At 43.8% G+C, this 16,815-nt stretch overlaps 3 protein-coding genes across 5 annotated transcripts; 2 read left to right on the top strand and 1 right to left on the bottom strand.

The window, feature by feature from the left end:
- Positions 1 to 11: 11 nt before the first annotated feature.
- LOC120444866 (ribonuclease P protein subunit p25-like protein) lies at positions 12 to 16,772 on the bottom strand. 2 transcript variants are annotated; one of them, XM_039624836.2, is made up of 6 exons: positions 9,188 to 9,290; positions 8,139 to 9,127; positions 789 to 907; positions 552 to 733; positions 379 to 495; positions 12 to 322 (listed from the first exon to the last, which is right to left on the bottom strand). In XM_039624836.2, the coding sequence occupies exons 1-6, from the start codon at positions 9,202 to 9,204 to the stop codon at positions 103 to 105; spliced, it is 1,644 nt and encodes a 547-aa protein (XP_039480770.2). In that variant the 5' UTR covers positions 9,205 to 9,290; the 3' UTR covers positions 12 to 102. The 2 variants fall into 2 exon arrangements, with proteins under 2 accessions (XP_039480770.2, XP_039480780.1); XM_039624846.1 differs by lacking the exons at positions 8,139 to 9,127; positions 9,188 to 9,290 and adding an exon at positions 16,697 to 16,772.
- On the top strand, positions 915 to 8,106 carry LOC120444832 (tyrosine decarboxylase). 2 transcript variants are annotated; one of them, XM_039624800.2, is made up of 10 exons: positions 915 to 1,244; positions 1,309 to 2,056; positions 2,120 to 2,766; positions 3,987 to 4,193; positions 4,258 to 4,565; positions 4,701 to 5,135; positions 5,190 to 5,404; positions 5,733 to 5,859; positions 6,756 to 7,264; positions 7,330 to 8,106. In XM_039624800.2, the coding sequence occupies exons 4-10, from the start codon at positions 4,064 to 4,066 to the stop codon at positions 7,502 to 7,504; spliced, it is 1,899 nt and encodes a 632-aa protein (XP_039480734.1). In that variant the 5' UTR covers positions 915 to 1,244; positions 1,309 to 2,056; positions 2,120 to 2,766; positions 3,987 to 4,063; the 3' UTR covers positions 7,505 to 8,106. The 2 variants fall into 2 exon arrangements, with proteins under 2 accessions (XP_039480734.1, XP_039480726.1); XM_039624792.2 differs by lacking the exons at positions 1,309 to 2,056; positions 2,120 to 2,766 and having other exon boundaries at positions 4,701 to 5,404.
- Positions 12,435 to 15,839, top strand: LOC120444857 (aromatic-L-amino-acid decarboxylase). Its single transcript, XM_039624823.2, has 3 exons — positions 12,435 to 12,776; positions 13,824 to 14,928; positions 15,013 to 15,839. The coding sequence occupies exons 1-3, from the start codon at positions 12,647 to 12,649 to the stop codon at positions 15,539 to 15,541; spliced, it is 1,764 nt and encodes a 587-aa protein (XP_039480757.1). The 5' UTR covers positions 12,435 to 12,646; the 3' UTR covers positions 15,542 to 15,839.
- Positions 16,773 to 16,815: the final 43 nt, after the last annotated feature.

Genomic DNA, 16,815 nt, shown 5'->3' with positions numbered 1-16,815 from the left:
AAGAATCGCTGTTCTTTTGTGATAAATTAGGCTTTATTTTTATATCCTTACAAAGGGTAAATAAAGGCATCTTCACATGGCCGGTTTATCTCAACCTTGACTCTAACTGGCGGGCAAATGCTCTTCAGCGACAGGTTTTCCGAGTTGTTGGGCTGGTTTATTGCGCCCGGGTCTGTTTCGCTTGTTCGACCGAACACCAGCTCCTGGTTGATGTGGTTGCTGCTGATGGGGGGCCTGGGTACGTGGATGTGGATGTGGACGTGGCTGTGGCTGTGTTGCTCCGCCCTCCCAGAAATCAGTGGCTCTATTTGGCTTTTGTAAACTAATCGAAACAGACTTTTACGACACTAATGCTTTTGTAATCGTGTTCCAGCTTACCCGTCTATACTATCCGGCAGCTGGTCCAGACTCATGAGAATGTGCAGCGTGGGTATTTGGCGGGTGACTATAATCTCCTCGAGGCCTTCCATCTGCGGCTTCCAGTGCTCCTCCACGCTTTATGTAGTGCACTATAATAGTTATGGCAAATTTGCTGCTTATTGGCCACTCACCTGGTGTACGCCATGCGCGTCACCTGGTAGACTGGGTGGCTCCGCTTGAGGACCTCGGCACACGATATGGTCTTCACCACTCCGCCGCCGGATCCGCTCCACACCACGCATCTGTGTTCGCCCTTGTTTAGCGCTGCCTGAGCAAACTCAATCACATTGCTCACTTTGGTGCCGCCTTTCACCTGCGCAAAAGTAATTGTTACCAACAAGGATTTGAAAATGGTTAGTGTTACTTACGTGCATCCACAAAAAGTCCTTTTGGGACTTTGGCATGCAGTCCTCGAATGGCAGATCGCTCTTGCTCAGCTCCTGCTCCACATTCTCGGCCTTGCGATAGTGCATCATTTTGAGGACCTCTGCAAAATCAGCAAACAAGATTGTTTCACTCTTTCAGAAATATAATCTTGCCGAAGCCCTTCGGCAACAACCTTGAACCTATAATGGCGGAAAAAGGACGCCGGAGGTCCAATATCTCGAGAACCAACTTAAAAGTCAACCACCACTCGTCGTATACTGTCCGGAGCAGCTATTGCCCCCATCGCAGTCCGTGAAAATTGAATAATTGCTGGGTTTATGAGCCAGAGGGACAGAACGGAAAAACCATTCTGCAAGTGGTGTAAGCAGCGATGTCACCTACATCTTTTAGGTGCGTCATGTGGCTCGAACAAAAATTTCAAAAATCAGCTAAAGTCGGTAAGTGCTACATTTTAAAGTCAATTAGGAATGGAAGATCAAATTCTTTATTTTCCTATTTTAGAAACATAAAATAATAATACATTTAAATTTTACCACATAATGCAAAATGGCAAAAATAGATAAGATTAATCGAAGAACATTATTTTTCAAATTTGGTAATCAGAAGAAAGCAAAAAACATCATCCTAAGAAGTAAGACCATGACGGTCTTCGCTTTGGCATAATTCATTTTGAAGAGGAGTTCAAGTAAAAGTCAATAAAAACCATTTCTGCAGCAATTAAATAAGCGCGAATGCATGAGCGTTTTTGCAGCGTTTTCCCATTAAATAAAGCCCTGCTGGTGTCGGCCACTAGACAGGCGGGAATGGGAAGGGGATGGGGATGGGGATGGAGATAGCGGGTAAGGAGGTCACCGGGGGATGATGACTGCAGAAGCATGATGCCACTTGTTGAAGCTGAGGCCGAAGCACAATTCAATGCCCGGGGATGTTGCTGCAGCTGAATTCGACAGCAGCAATGAAAGTTTATTAATGAACTTTCATCCAACAACAAAAAAATCCAACAGGACTCGGATGACTGTGTGGGAGGATGGTGGCAAGTACATGGGGCCACGTGTCCCAGACATATCTATGGCCTAGTGCCGACGGATCCAAGCAGCCCGGGTAGGGAAAGGAAAACGGGCTGGAATTTTCAGAGAGGAATGCGTTGAAATTCCTTCTACTCCTCGCCTGCCTTCGCTGCTATGCCTTGGCCATCGTTGTCGTCATTTCCATCGTCATAGTCATTTGGCATCGCCATCATTCCTATCAAGTACGTACTGAACAATAATTCAATTTGGCGCGGAAGTTATTAATAAAACGATTCGCACCCCAGCCCAAAAACAAGTGGGAAGTCGTGGGAAGCTGTCCTGTCAGTGCAATTTGTTGAGTGTTTATGACAACACGTACTTTGAATTAACTCATCCATGCCGAAATTGAGTTGCACTTTAAGAGTAAATTAGGTTTTATTTTAATCATTTAGTTCGAAACCCAATTTGCCCTGGATATACGCAACATCAAGCATACGCATTGTGCAACCTACATGGGCCATGGTGGTTATTTAATTTTCCACTCGCCCTTCCTGTTCCCAACATATCTTCACGCACAACAGGGACGAGTCCCAATCCCTAGCTCACAGCTATGAATGAAGCGTCGCAAAAATTCCATTTATTTGCCATTTCAATCGCACCAAGCACCACCAAGCCACCAAGCACCACCAAGCCACCAAGCACCACCAAGCCACCAAGCACTCACCATCGCCCCCAAACCCAGCTCCTGCCCTCTGAAGTATGCATTCATTAGACATGCCAAGGCAGCCGAAGGAGAAGCAGTAACCACGGCTGCGGCGACCGAGCTTAGCTCTTGGCCAGACCGCAGAGCAAGGATCAGTTTGGTTTTGCCAGTCGGGGCCAACGGTTCGTGGTCTCGGGTTCGGAACAAAAGTCGGAAAAGCCATCGGAAAACGTGACTAAGGAACCTCAGGTTAATTACCAAGAAAAATTCTGTTTATTCAAACTACGTGTGATTAAGTCGAGCAAAATTTGGGAATAACACTATCTCGGCAAAATAAATCTAAACATCTAAAGTTTACAAAGCACAACTGAATCATTGGTTTCTTTAAAAGCCACAAATAAAGCTCCAGCTAAAATAAATCAGTCCTACATACAAATAAAATAGCAATGGAAACGAAATAAATTCTGTTTTGCCAACAAAATGTATTTTTGAATCAAGAGGACTCTATACGTAAACCGTCCTGGAAAACAAGTTTTCTTTGGTCTAACAATTTGCATAAACAATTAAGTTTCTCCAGTTTTAAACAAATTACTCCGTCTATTTGAGCTAACGAAAAGGAAATATCAGGAAAATACAAAAATTAAAATTGAGTTTTTAGAATAAATCGAATGATAATTAACATTAAGACTTAATAACACAATGGAATGCATTTTAAAACTCAATTTATGATTTTAACTGTTTATGTTACGAATAAATTTAAAGATCAATAGCAATGGTGTATAACAATTACAACAATTTTCTGTGGGATTTATTCGAAAGTTTCCATTACACATTTTCATCATATAATAATGAACTTAAAGCTATATGTTACAAAGAATCAAAAGTTTTAAAATGATATTTATCGAGAGTTTTTATAATTATATTTTGATCATATTTTTTTTCAAACGCGTTATTTTATGCATTATTAACATCGAAAAATTCTACAAGCTAAAACAGCTTTAAACAGGCTGTCGTTCTGTACTCTTTTAATACATTTTTCTGTAGTGTTTTTATACCCGTTACTCGTATAGTGTAAGGGTATACTAGATTCGTCGAAAACTATGTAACAGACAGAATGAAGCGTTTGCGACCATGTAAAGTATATATGTACATTATTGATCAGGATCAATAGACAAATTCCAAAATAATGGAAACAAAGTCATAGTTTCGTTGTGAATAATCATAAACTATCTCGCTCAGTAAACAAATATTTAAATATTTAATTTATCTAATTTCATGTTTTGTGTTAAATCACAATTCATATAAATATTTTAAAGTTGTGCCTAGAAATAAAGAAACACTTTGTATGTATACACACAATAATTTGAATATCTGAAAATAACCGACACAAAAAAATTGAATATATTCTATTCACTTGTATCGCCCCACTACGCTGATTCATTGAACAATTTTTAAACTTTTCGTAATAGAGCTAAGCGTGGGTCGGTAAACGAAAACGAAAAGATTCGAAAACACCCAGGAAAGCGGTTTGGAGAACCCATCCGAGATGGACAGCACCGAATTTCGAAAACGTGGCATGGAAATGGTAGAGTACATCTGCAATTATCTGGAAACGCTAAACGAGCGGCGAGTTACGCCCAGCGTGGAGCCGGGATATTTGCGGCACCTGTTGCCAAGTAAGCCCCAAACATGCCCCCAAAATCTGGTCCGATTCTCCCTCACCCTCTCCCTCTCGCACAGCTGAGGCACCACAGGAGCCGGAGGACTGGGACCAGATTATGAGGGACGTGGAGGACAAGATCATGCCCGGCGTGACGCACTGGCAGCACCCACGCTTCCATGCCTACTTTCCGGCGGGCAACTCGTTTCCCTCCATCCTGGGCGACATGTTGGGCGACGGGATCGGGTGCATCGGCTTTTCCTGGGCCGCCAGTCCCGCTTGCACCGAGCTGGAGACCATTGTGCTCGACTGGCTGGGCAAGGCCATCGGTCTGCCGGACCACTTTCTGGCCCTCAAGGAGGGCAGCACCGGAGGCGGAGTCATCCAGGTAACATTATGCTCGTAGAATATAGATTATAGTATTATAGATTATTATGAACGTATAGAAAGCGCGCCTTAGTTTTTATATATAAAATATTAAGTCATATGACAATGTTTATCAGTGGTTCTTTTTGGGCTCCAGACTTCCGCATCGGAATGTGTGCTGGTCACGATGCTGGCTGCCAGGGCACAGGCGCTCAAGAGGCTCAAGGCCCAGCACCCGTTCGTGGAGGAGGGTCATCTACTGTCCAAGCTGATGGCCTACTGCTCCAAGGAGGCACACAGCTGCGTGGAAAAGGCGGCGATGATCTGCTTCGTGAAGCTGCGCATTCTGGAGCCCGACGACGACGCCAGCCTGCGCGGCCAGACGATCTACGAAGCCATGGAGGAGGACGAGCTGCAGGGCCTGGTGCCCTTCTTCGTCTCGACCACTCTGGGCACCACGGGCTCGTGTGCGTTCGACAATCTGCCGGAGATTGGCAAGCAGCTGCAGCGATTCCCTGGCGTCTGGTTGCACGTGGATGCCGCCTACGCGGGCAACAGCTTCATCTGCCCCGAACTGAAGCCCCTCCTGAAGGTGAGTGGCTGGCACTACCATGGCACGGCCAATCTTAGCCGATCCCATTTACAGGGCATCGAGTACGCCGACTCGTTCAACACCAATCCCAACAAATGGCTGCTGACCAACTTCGACTGCTCGACGCTGTGGGTGCGGGACCGCATCCGGCTGACTTCAGCCCTGGTGGTGGATCCGCTGTACCTGAAGCATGGCTACTCGGATGCGGCCATCGACTACCGTCATTGGGGAGTTCCACTCAGTCGGCGTTTTCGTTCACTGAAGCTGTGGTATGTAGCATATGTATGTTCGAAAGGTCCGAAAGCACTCGATGGCAAAGTGTGGGTCTGTTGACTGTTGTCGAAAATTGAATTGTTTTTGGATTGGCTTGAAGTGGCCTCAAGTATGTTGGCTTGTTTACTCAAATTGTCCCTCGTGTATTTGCTTGCGACTTAGTTGTAAAAGCAAGGGTTTCGATACCTCGTGTATGCCGAATCTATACCGCAGATGAGATGAGAACGCCAAACAAACGTTTATTGCTAATTGTGAGCACGGCAAAAAATACTATTTACCCAAATCCATTCTGTGTGTGCCTCTGAATGGCGTATATGATTTCAGGTTCGTGCTGCGATCTTATGGGATTTCCGGGCTGCAGCATTACATACGTCACCATATCAAACTGGCCAAGCGGTTCGAAGAGCTCGTGCTCAAAGATAAGCGCTTCGAGATCTGTAACCAAGTCAAGGTGAGATACATTTGCTTTCGTTTCGTTTCTTTCATATCTATCCATATATTTTAAGTTTTATTTCGATTCAATCGATTTGGTTTCTATCGGTAATTAATCATGCTCAGAGGTCAAAGCTCTTTTGTACACCCCACGGATTGTGTAGGGTGGGTGTGTGGGTCTATTATGCGGAGCAAGGGCCGATCTCCCATGTATAGTATGTAAGTCCCAAAAATAGTTGAGAAATGGATTGGCGGGTAACGTAAGTGCCGGGGCCTTAGCTCTGATCGGACCACGAAGACGTGAATTTGTTCACACCGCCGTGCAAACGAAGCAAACGTGCGCAACTACACGCCAAATTCCGCAAAGAAACTGGCGCAAAAATTGATTTCTTTTTCGCCCCGACAATGGAAGTGTTTTGGCATAAATGCCATTGAAAATCATTTAAAGACAGCCACAAGTGATTCATCGAGTCAGCGACTGACATATGTACATACATATGTTCAAGCTCGTTAAACGTAAGCGTGGCCAAGTCAATTAAGTGATCAATTCGGTAGCGGATCTGCAGTTAGACACGTTTTAGTTTTCCAACTAATTCGACTTTTCAGGAGTGCAAATAAACCAAGCTAGCACAGTGTAAAGATTTCTTTGTGACTTGCTTAATTTTTGCCAGATAATTGAAAAAATAAAACATATATTTATGATTCAAATAGCATTTGAAGCACATTTTACAGAACACAGCAAGTGATAGAGACTTCTTTGGAATACAAATTTATTCATCTAGCCGAAACTTGTTTAAGTCACTCCATTATTTCATAAGTTCTTAATAAGTTCATATTTTGATTTTTCGTTTTTCATTTGGTTAATCATGCGCCCAGATTTGTGAAACCAAAATAAATAATATTTGGTTCTATTAGCTGGGCCTGGTCTGCTTTCGCCTCAAGGGCTCCGACAAGCTGAATGAGAAGCTGCTGAGCATAATCAACGAGTCTGGCAAGCTTCACATGGTTCCGGCCAGCGTGGGAGATCGGTACATCATCAGGTTCTGCGCCGTGGCTCAGAACGCGACCGCTGAAGACATTGACTACGCCTGGGACATCATCGTGGACTTTGCCAACGAGTTGCTGGAGAAGGAGCAGCACGATGAGCTGTCGGAGATCATGAACCGCAAGAAGCAGGACACGTTGGCTCAGAAGCGCTCCTTCTTCGTGCGCATGGTCAGCGATCCGAAGATCTACAATCCGGCAATCAACAAAGCCGGCACCCCCAAGCTCTCCATGGAGCTGCCCTCACCCGTAGTGAGTCGCGGCAGTGCCCCCATCATCCGGACCCAGAGTTCGGTGGACCACAACTCCTGGATATCCTGGCCGCTGGCGTTCCTCTTCAACAGCAGCAACGAGGAAAAGGGCAGTAACGTCTCTTTGCGGTGAGTCTTATTTGAAAATACCCCATTTGTGTCAATTAACTCAAAGCCACATCCTTTCCTTGCAGTTTCCGACACTTGGACACCAACGTACGACCATCCTCGTCGCGACGGAACTCCGGAGCCGGCTCCTCCCCCTCTCCGGAAAACGAGCTGGACTACGTGAATGTCCAGCAGCAGCAACTGGAGCAGCGAACACCACGACGATCACCCATGGCGGTGCGCAAGGATAACCCCAACTAATCATATTCACTCAGTTAATGGAAACACTATAATACAGTATTAGCGCTTCCTTAAGTCAGGCGCCTAGTTGAATTCTAGACCAATCTGCCAAGCGGTGGGTTACAACAGTAAAAGGCTTTTTCTGAATTCCAATATTGAAACTATAAAGTATACTATAAGTGCCGTGAAGGAAATATCAAACGAACATCTTTCTTGTTTATAAATTGCAATAAATATTATTTCAAAATAATAACTTCAAGTTTTTACACGGCTAAAATACTAGGTTTTACGCTGCAAGTCAATCCATTAAGAAAAGTTATATGGAATCAACTTGGAAAGCAAGAATATGCTTACTTGCTAGCAAATGGTAAACAGAAATATCCTGCGTTTCTTTGCTTTCTTGCGCAAGGTAAACAGATGAAATCCAAATCATCTTGCTGATGCCATTGATATGACGCAGTATCATTGTTGATCGGCATAAAATCGGAAATGAAAATGTATATATGAATTTACTGAATTTACTGTGTATGGACACGGACTCCAAATGGATTATGACTCATTGCACAGAGCTCATATATTTTAAACCATTTCGCGAAGATGAGTGCGCGCTGGTGGGAAGGCGAACAGTGGTTCTAGGAAGCAGTCGGCTCATTACCTTTTTGAGTGGGCTCCTTGAAATCCATATTTTGCCCGAACACTCTCACCAACTGGTTCAAATAGGCCTCCTTGTCCACCCTTGAGTAATGGTCCAGTCGCCCTTTTGTCATGTCCCAATTCAGATACGTGGGTGCGCGCAGCTTTGATTCTGTTTTTGACATGATCTTCTGGGTGTCCACTGCTCTGGATATGGGCAGATCAATTGCGGATTTATCCAATAAATTTCGGGGTGCACTGTGCTCATTCAAGTCGATGGGGTTCAAAGTCAGCTGTGTATCTGTTCTGACACCCAATGGCAAATTAACAATTTTTGGGTTTGCTTTGGGAGCTGATGCTAATTGATATTGATGGGTTTCCAAATGCAAATTGGATTTCTTTGTGTGCTGTGGGCTCGTCCTTTCGATCATTCGCTGCAATATTTCATCATAGCTTTTTGCCGACTTCACTGGCTCCTTGTCTCTGGGAGTTAGTTTGATCTGCCCACCGTATCCTAGCTGATCCTGACTGTTAGCTGCCGTCTGCAACTCTTCCAATCGCCGCTTCATGGCCAGCAGCTGTTGCTCCTGCTCACTTGGCTTGGTCCTGGACTTAGCCTTCGTTACCTGGCCTTCAATGATTTTCAACTGCTCCAAATTGGAGAGCATGGAGCCCGTTGGGGACAAAAAGCCCCGTTGATTTCTTGGTAAAGCTTTCGGCATTACTGTGGGTCCTACTTTCAGAATGATCTCTTTAGTGTGATCCCGTTTGGCCCTTTCTATTCTCTGCATCAGGGCGTCCAGGTTGGGCTTAATTCTTGACGCATCCTCGTAGTTTCTGGGCAGAAAACCTTGTTTCTTCAGATAGACGACTGGAGACTCCCAGTTCTTTATCAAATTCTGCACGACCCCATTATAAGTCTGTAATGGGTCGTCCTTCGATTTTGCTTTGAGTTTAGACTTGGCATTGGTCTTTTGAAATACATCCATGGAGCTGAGCACGAAGACATACCTGCGGTGATTGATTTGCTTAGGGATGCTTATGGAACACTAAAAATGTATATCAATTCACCATAGAACAAATCGCATGGTAATTGCGAGTATATAAAAAGTTGTTATTAAAATATATCTTATATGGTTATATTTGACAAATAGGGTTAGGCTATAGAGATGTAAGAGAACTGGTGAGCAAAAGCGCATCTTTTATAAATTCTTCATTCTTTTCTACCTAAAGAATATCTTGACTCTTTTACACAAAATCACGAAATCTAAACTTGGAAACGGGTTCACCTAATTAAATCGCCAAATAAACTCAAACAATAAAATTCAAAGTAACATCTGTCAAAATCATTGACACCTCCAACCAAATAACCAATAAATAAATCCCGTACCCATTATTTAGTATCCCCTACCAAAATCAATGAAATGCCTAAGGTATGATTTGGCGAAATTTAAAATACACGAAAAGAGAAGAGCCCCAGCACGAAATCTTCATATGCAGTACGCTGTTGTCAAGCCCGAGCACCATCAAAATATTATATTATGCAAATTTTTTGTAAAAAACCACAGATAGCTCTCAAACAGGCGAAGTCTTTAAATCAATCTTCCCCACTAAAAATACGTTCAATATCTTAAGCCTAATCACTCTATTTCTCACATAAACAAACAGAAATTCACTTTTGTTGTACGGTCTGAACTCATTTCGAAAACATGCTAATAGTAGTAATTGGAATCATTTAAATATCCAATAATTTTAAAAACCCGAGGTCTTTTCCAAATTTCAAGTAGTTGATGCTAGTGATGCTTGACTGTATGACGACATCATGGGAATTTTGATCGGTGTTTGGCAGTGCCAACTGCTATAATTAATGGTTAGACAACAAACGCGTTAGCCGCGCTCCACACACACATCCCAACACACAGCCGGGCTTTAGCAGAAGCGGCATCAGAAGGCGGATGGATTCGATGGATGATGGCAACGGCCCTCGAGCATTTCGACGTGTGACCGCGTAAACTGAATACGAAATTATATTTAGAAGCACGACGTCATCCGCGGTGTCTGGACCTGTGAATGAAAGTTCAGACGAGGCTCAGGCCCAGAAAGAGGAGCCGAGAAATAAGTCAAGTCACGGTGTTCAGCCGATCTCTGTCCAGCGATCTCCGAATCTCTCGCAGCGAACTCTGCACCCACCGAGCGCCGCTTCAAGGCGCAGACGCGTGCTCCGAGTGAGTCAGCTCAGCCATGGTTTTCAAAGTTATGTTTAGCCCCTTTACAGTGGTCGGATTTGCACAATTTCCCAACAGAACTTACAAGATTATAGCTGCGGGAGGTTATCATTGACCAAGCCGAGCAATAATATAATGTTTTGGCTTAATACCCATACATATGTATTTTAGAGATAGATCAACATTTTTAGTAAATTATTTAGTAATTTATTTATATTTTAGTAATTTATTTAATTTATTTAGTAGAAATAAAAAGGCACTCCCCTCGATAATAACAATAGTAACTTTCCAAGTTACTTTTAAATAAACAGCTGTATTCCATTAATCTAACCCTTTTGAGCAGATGATGGTCCGGGAACCATTAAACATACGGACTGGAAAGTAAGTATAGCTAGGGTTAGATCATTACCAGGCAAAGTAAGATAAGCACTCGTCAGCAATTAGCACCCAACCAAATTGCAGGGAACTCATGCTGACTCTGACAACAAACCCATTCATTCGTTCGTGCTGCCCACCCACCCACACCCATTATCTTCCAGATTCCCGCGCCTCGCAACCTGAACAAATCGTTGATTTTCATTTGGCAACGTTTGTTTATTTTGATATTAGTGTTTTTGTATTTTAACCAGCAGGAGATTCCATGAAACAATGGACGCTCTTCACAGCTACGTCATCAGTTCGGCCTTTTGTGAGGGCTGGTCGTTCGCACATCCGACTTTCTGCTAACGGATTTGGTCAATGTTTGGACACTTGTTTGCCACATTTCGTTAGTACTTGAAGTGGTTCCCCGCTAGTTGCCATAAGCCACGGAAACTTTTGCTATTTCTTCCAGAGATTAGAGGAAACTAGTTTGTTCTCTTTCACAGGTTCTTTGCACACTGTTTGAACGTGCCGGATTTGCGGCAAGTTTAGGAAATTTTCTAAAACCCCCAAAAGTTCCCCGAGGAGCCAAGCGTGTCAGAATATTCACATTCAAAGCCAATTTTAAATGTCATAAAAATAATCTGTGAAATAGTATCGAAAGCCTATTTAAATATCATAAAAATAATCTGTGAAATAGTATCGAAAGCCTATTTAAATATCATAAAAATAATCTGTGAAATAGAATCGAATAATAGGTATTGAGCACGCCTAATATATCTGTGAGAAATCACAGGATTATAGAGAGATTGCAGGAGAAGCGATAGATTCACTACTGCTTTGTATTATCAGCTTCCAGAAATAAAACATAATTCGAACATAAAAATATATGATAGATAAAAACAAAAGTGTGAGAGTGGCAGTTTTATGAGGTTTTTGGGCGTTAGAGTGGGTGTGGCAACATGGGTCAACACACTTGCGTTGCGTCTGTGTTTAAAATCTGTATGCTTAATCTCAACTTTCTAGCTTTTGTAGTTCCTGAGATCTCGACGTTCATATGGACGGACAGACAGACGGGCGGAAAGACAGTCGGACGGACAGACAAACGGACAGACGGACATGGCCAAATCGACTCGGCCATTGATCCTGATCAAGAATATATATACTTTATATGGACGGAAACGCTTCCTTCTGCCTGTTACATACTTTTCAACGAATCTAATATACCCTTTTACTCTACGAGTAACAAGTATAATGACTTTTCGTAAATTTCACAATAATTTTCCAAGCTTTAATAACACACTTCTTTAGTGATTTATAATTAATAATTTGGCCACATATTCGTAGAAAAACAACCTTTCTTACTCACTTGCGCTTTAAATTGAACTCAAAGTACGAGTATATCTAAGCCAAAAGCATTACACCCTTGTGTGATCCCACTAGGGACTTTTTCGCCGAGCAAGATAGATAGTGCTCCGCCCGACGCGAGAGCAGAACGAGAGATGTGCCCATAATGAGCAAAGCGGGTTTCCCAGCCCAACGGAGTCCGATCCGCGTCTCCGAGCCAGTAATTTGAGTCCGATCACGAGACAATCAACGTCAGTAGGAGCGCGGCGCAGAGCACACCTCATAGGTGTAAGAAGGGGATATAATATATCCGAGCACGGAGAGATCCGAGAGTAGCCGATCGTGCGGTCGAGCGATCGGTCTGTTGCCATATAAAAACGATTGCAGCGCAGTGGCCAAGACATTCGCGTCAAGGAAGCTGAGCTGCAACGAGTGTGCGCTGCGTGATAATAACCGGGATTCGAAAGTGATCGAGATAAGCTATTGTGTACCGTATTAGACCCAAGTATCCGAGCGTCAAAGATACAAGCACCGAGAAATACTTTTTAATAGACTGCGCTATTTGAACAAATTAAGGGAAAAGTGTAAATTGGTTAAAATGGATGTGGAAGAGTTTCGCAAATACGGCAAGGAAGTGATTGATTATATATGCCAATACGGCACTAACATAGAGGAGCGTGATGTGGCGCCCACCTTGGATCCGGGTTACCTCAAAAAACTGATACCAGGTGAGCTGCCAGGTGCCATAAGAAAAAGTTTAAAAAAAAGACCCCACGAAAGCTGTGAGATATACGAATTTTTGTTAGGTATTTTGTGTCAGGTGTGAATAATAAGGGGCATACTTGACAGGTTATATACAAACAAGCCAGTACTGGAATGATCATAAACTAATAATATATACAAAGTCAAGAGCCGTAGTGAAATACGCTTTTAAATCAGACGTTGTATAAAGTTTTTTAAATCTCCTGCGTAATCAGGAGAAAAGTCCGTAACTTTAAATACTCTATGATGCTATTATTCCAAAAAAAAAAAAAAAAAACATTATTTTTGTTAGTCGAATCTATTTTGTATCATTGTTTTCCTCGAATTTCATTTAAAAGCAGAGAGAGAAAACAAAGTTTTATTACAGCACTAGTGATAAATTGTATACACTAATTTGTTAACTATGCCCAAACAAATTAGCAATGAATCCAAAAATATTTCGTTCGCGCAAAATAATCAAAGAAAGCCAGACCAAAGCAACAAGCAACTGCTGAATGCCTCTCAAAAACTTGTTAAATCATGTTGACTAATTGTTTTGCCCGCTGCCGAAGAGTCATGTGAATAATGTGCGAGTGTAAACTATTCGAAAATCCCCAGCCCACGGATTCAAGTGCCCCGCAACGAGGTGCGTGGGAGGCTCCCGGCATAATTGGGGCACACTCGACAGCCATCTCTCCGATGTTCGATCTCCGGCCACCTCTGAGGATGGCAGGTTGGAGAGTAGGTTTCGCTGGCGTATTTCAGGCGAATTCCGCGCAGTTTGCTAAGTTAAATATTTACGCCCGAATGGACGCCGCAATCCAGAGTTCAACTAAACAAATCAATTAATTATGCATACGCAAACACACACCTTGCGTATAGACTTACTTGTTGATCTTTCTACTCAGTGCCAAAAACAACAGATCCGCCATAAATACTTCCTTTGCTGGCCCCCCAAATTTATGGGTGATAAAAGAAATATTTAAGGCCCATCCCACTAATCCCACTGTCTGCCTGTTTATCTCTATCTTCAGCCGACGCTCCCCAGTCGCCGGAGTCGTTCAAGGACGTGCTCGAGGACTTCGAGCAGAAGATAATGCCGGGAGTGGTGCACTGGAACCACCCCAAGTTCTTCGCCTACTTCCCATCGGGCAACTCCTTTCCCTCCGTCCTAGGCGACATGCTTAGCAGTGCCATTGGTTCAATTGGCTTCAGCTGGGCCAGCTGTCCGGCGGCTGCCGAGCTGGAGACGATCGTGATGAACTGGTACGCCAAGGCCCTCGGTTTGCCCAAGGCCTTTGTTTCGGATGCTCCTGGCAGCACAGGCGGCGGTGCCCTCCAGGGATCCGCCTCGGAGTGCGTTCTCGTCTCTCTAATCACAGCTCGCGCACGGGCCATCAGCGAGCTAAAGGGTCAGACCAGCGTTCACGACAGCGTTTTCCTGCCCAGCCTGATCGCCTATGCCAGCCGCGAGGCACACTCCTCCGTGGAAAAGGCCACCAAGATGGCCCTGGTCAAACTCCGGATCATCGATGCCGACGAGCATGGACGCATGCGCGTTGACCTACTGAGCCAAGCAATTCAAAACGATGTGAACGCCGGTTTGACACCCTTCTTTGTAGTGGCCACTGTGGGTACCACCGGCGGCTGCGCTTTCGACGACATCACGGAGATCGGAAAGGTGTGCCGCCAGGTGTCGAGCATTTGGCTGCACGTAGACGGCGCCTACGCGGGAAACTCTTTCATTCTGCCCGAGATGCGGGTATTCTCCGCCGGACTCGAATACGCCGACTCTTTTAACACAAATCCCAACAAGCTTCTGCTGACAAACTTTGATGCCTCTGCCCTGTGGGTGCGGGATGTGATGAACCTCAAGAGCGCGCTTAACGTGAATCCACTCTACCTACGACACGAGCACATGACCGGAGTTGACTACCGCCACTACGGCATTCCACTGAGTCGCCGATTCCGGGCGCTCAAGCTGTGGTTCGTCTTCCGGACATACGGCATACGAGGCCTACAGGAATACATTCGTAATCACATGGCGTTGGCCAAGAAGTTTGAGATGCTTGTCCGTAAGGACGATCGATTTGAAGTCCGGAACGACGTTCACCTTGGCCTAGTTTGCTTCAGAATGCGGTAAGTTATTAAACTAAAAAAAAAGGACTACCCAACTAAATAAAGATACAGACTTGACTATATTTGACTCAATCTTCTCTACAGAACTGGTGACGAGCCCAACCACATGCTGCTCGCCCAGATCAACCACTCGGGCAAGATGCACATGACGCCGGCCAAATTCAACGGCCGCTACGTGATCCGCTTCTGCGTCACCTATGAGCACGCCACTAAGAAGGACATACTGGAAGCTTGGACCCAGATAAAGTGCTTTGCCGAGGAAATACTGCGGGACCACCAGCTGGAGTCCAGCTCCGTGCCAACCACGCCGGAAAGCTCAGAGCGCACTAGCTCAGAGCCAGTGGCTCCAGTGGCGGGCAAGCCTCCCATCAAAAAGAGGCTAACCAGGACAAAGTCGTTGCGCTTCTCCTTCACGCGCAGCATCTCGCGGGAGCAGTTCCAGAGCCAGAGCGAGCATCTCATGGATGGGTGCACTCCCATCCTGGTCGTGGATCCCAAAACTCTTCAGGAGAACTTCCAAAAGGCGGCAGATGACAATGATACGAACAACAGCAATGGCAACGTAAAACTCAAAGATATATCAGACGTGGATACGGACGAGGCGAGTAACTGAGCGTCGACCCAAAAGGTATTCAAAGGGATGGAGTTACCTCTACCTAGTATTAATTGTCGAGCTGAAATGAGGCATGAACCAATCGTCTACCGACTAACATTGCTCAGTTTCAATATTAGAATATACATTTATGTATTTTTAGGGCCTTAGTTGTTGCTGAATATCATGTAATTAAGAGATAGACTCATCTGTAACTGCTTATATCTTGTACCTACCTTAAGTTACTATCATAAACAAAAGCACGTATTTATAAACATTATCTCGGCATTTTTTATGCAAAACAAATACAAACATAATGCAAAGGAACCCGTATCACGTGTCTTGAATTGGCGGTTGGAAGGACAATCTTAAGTTAACCATATTAATTATATTATAAAATGTCCAGTGCCATCTAAGAGGAAGTACAATATAATATGAGGAATAATATATCACCTCATTAATTTGAGGTTCCCTTTTAATAAAGCTGTGCACCTGTTTTGAGAATGCTTTTCCACCCACTTTGGACAGCAGGGTTCCCCAAAATGGGAGAGCACCCTGGGATTGTGCCAGCCACCCCAAAACACCAATCCTATTCTTCTTAAAGCAGATCTCTACGAGAAATTACGGTCATTGTCGTGGAAATTTCTTCCGAAAATGGGAGCCGTATAAGCGCCATGATATTTTTGTATATATTTGATTGATCTGTTATTCCCGCTCTCATTCATCTCTTCGTCCTTCGTTTGTAAGGAGTGTTGATTATATTTCATCCTTGATTAGCAGACAGGGCTAATTGGGCCAACGAGTCATCCCAACAGAGCTCCTAAAACGGCCAGTTACGAAAGCCAAAGAGCCTATCCAAAACCCAAGTATTGGCGATTTATTATGAATTTAGCATAACCATCTTTGGGGGAGTAAATAAGTTTAATCTGTAATCTATTTATATAGAATGTCGGTGTATATGTATGTATGTACATATATTGTAATATGTTTGTTTTAAAACGTTGCCACCATTACTAGAACCCCCATATCGCTCAAATCTGTGTGGCTCTCACATGCTGGAAGCATTTATAAATGTGTAAATGGTGTGTTGGAAAGCATATGTTTAATGTTCAATATGCTTTCCTCAATAGTTTTTGTCTCATTCTGCTTTAGCAAACCAATTTTAAATAATCTCACCTTTATAAATATTTTAAAAATAGTTTGACCGATTTGTGCACAGCAAAATATAAACAAACACTCCGGCACACGTGTGCTATCGATATGGCTGGCTTATTATTTTATCGCTTTGTCGTGCT

Source organism: Drosophila santomea, chromosome 2L, assembly GCF_016746245.2.
Source record: "Drosophila santomea strain STO CAGO 1482 chromosome 2L, Prin_Dsan_1.1, whole genome shotgun sequence".
Classification (NCBI taxonomy): Eukaryota; Metazoa; Arthropoda; class Insecta; order Diptera; family Drosophilidae; genus Drosophila; species Drosophila santomea.
The sequence above is the reverse complement of the archived record's forward strand: the minus strand, read 5'-3'. Positions and strand labels throughout refer to the sequence as shown.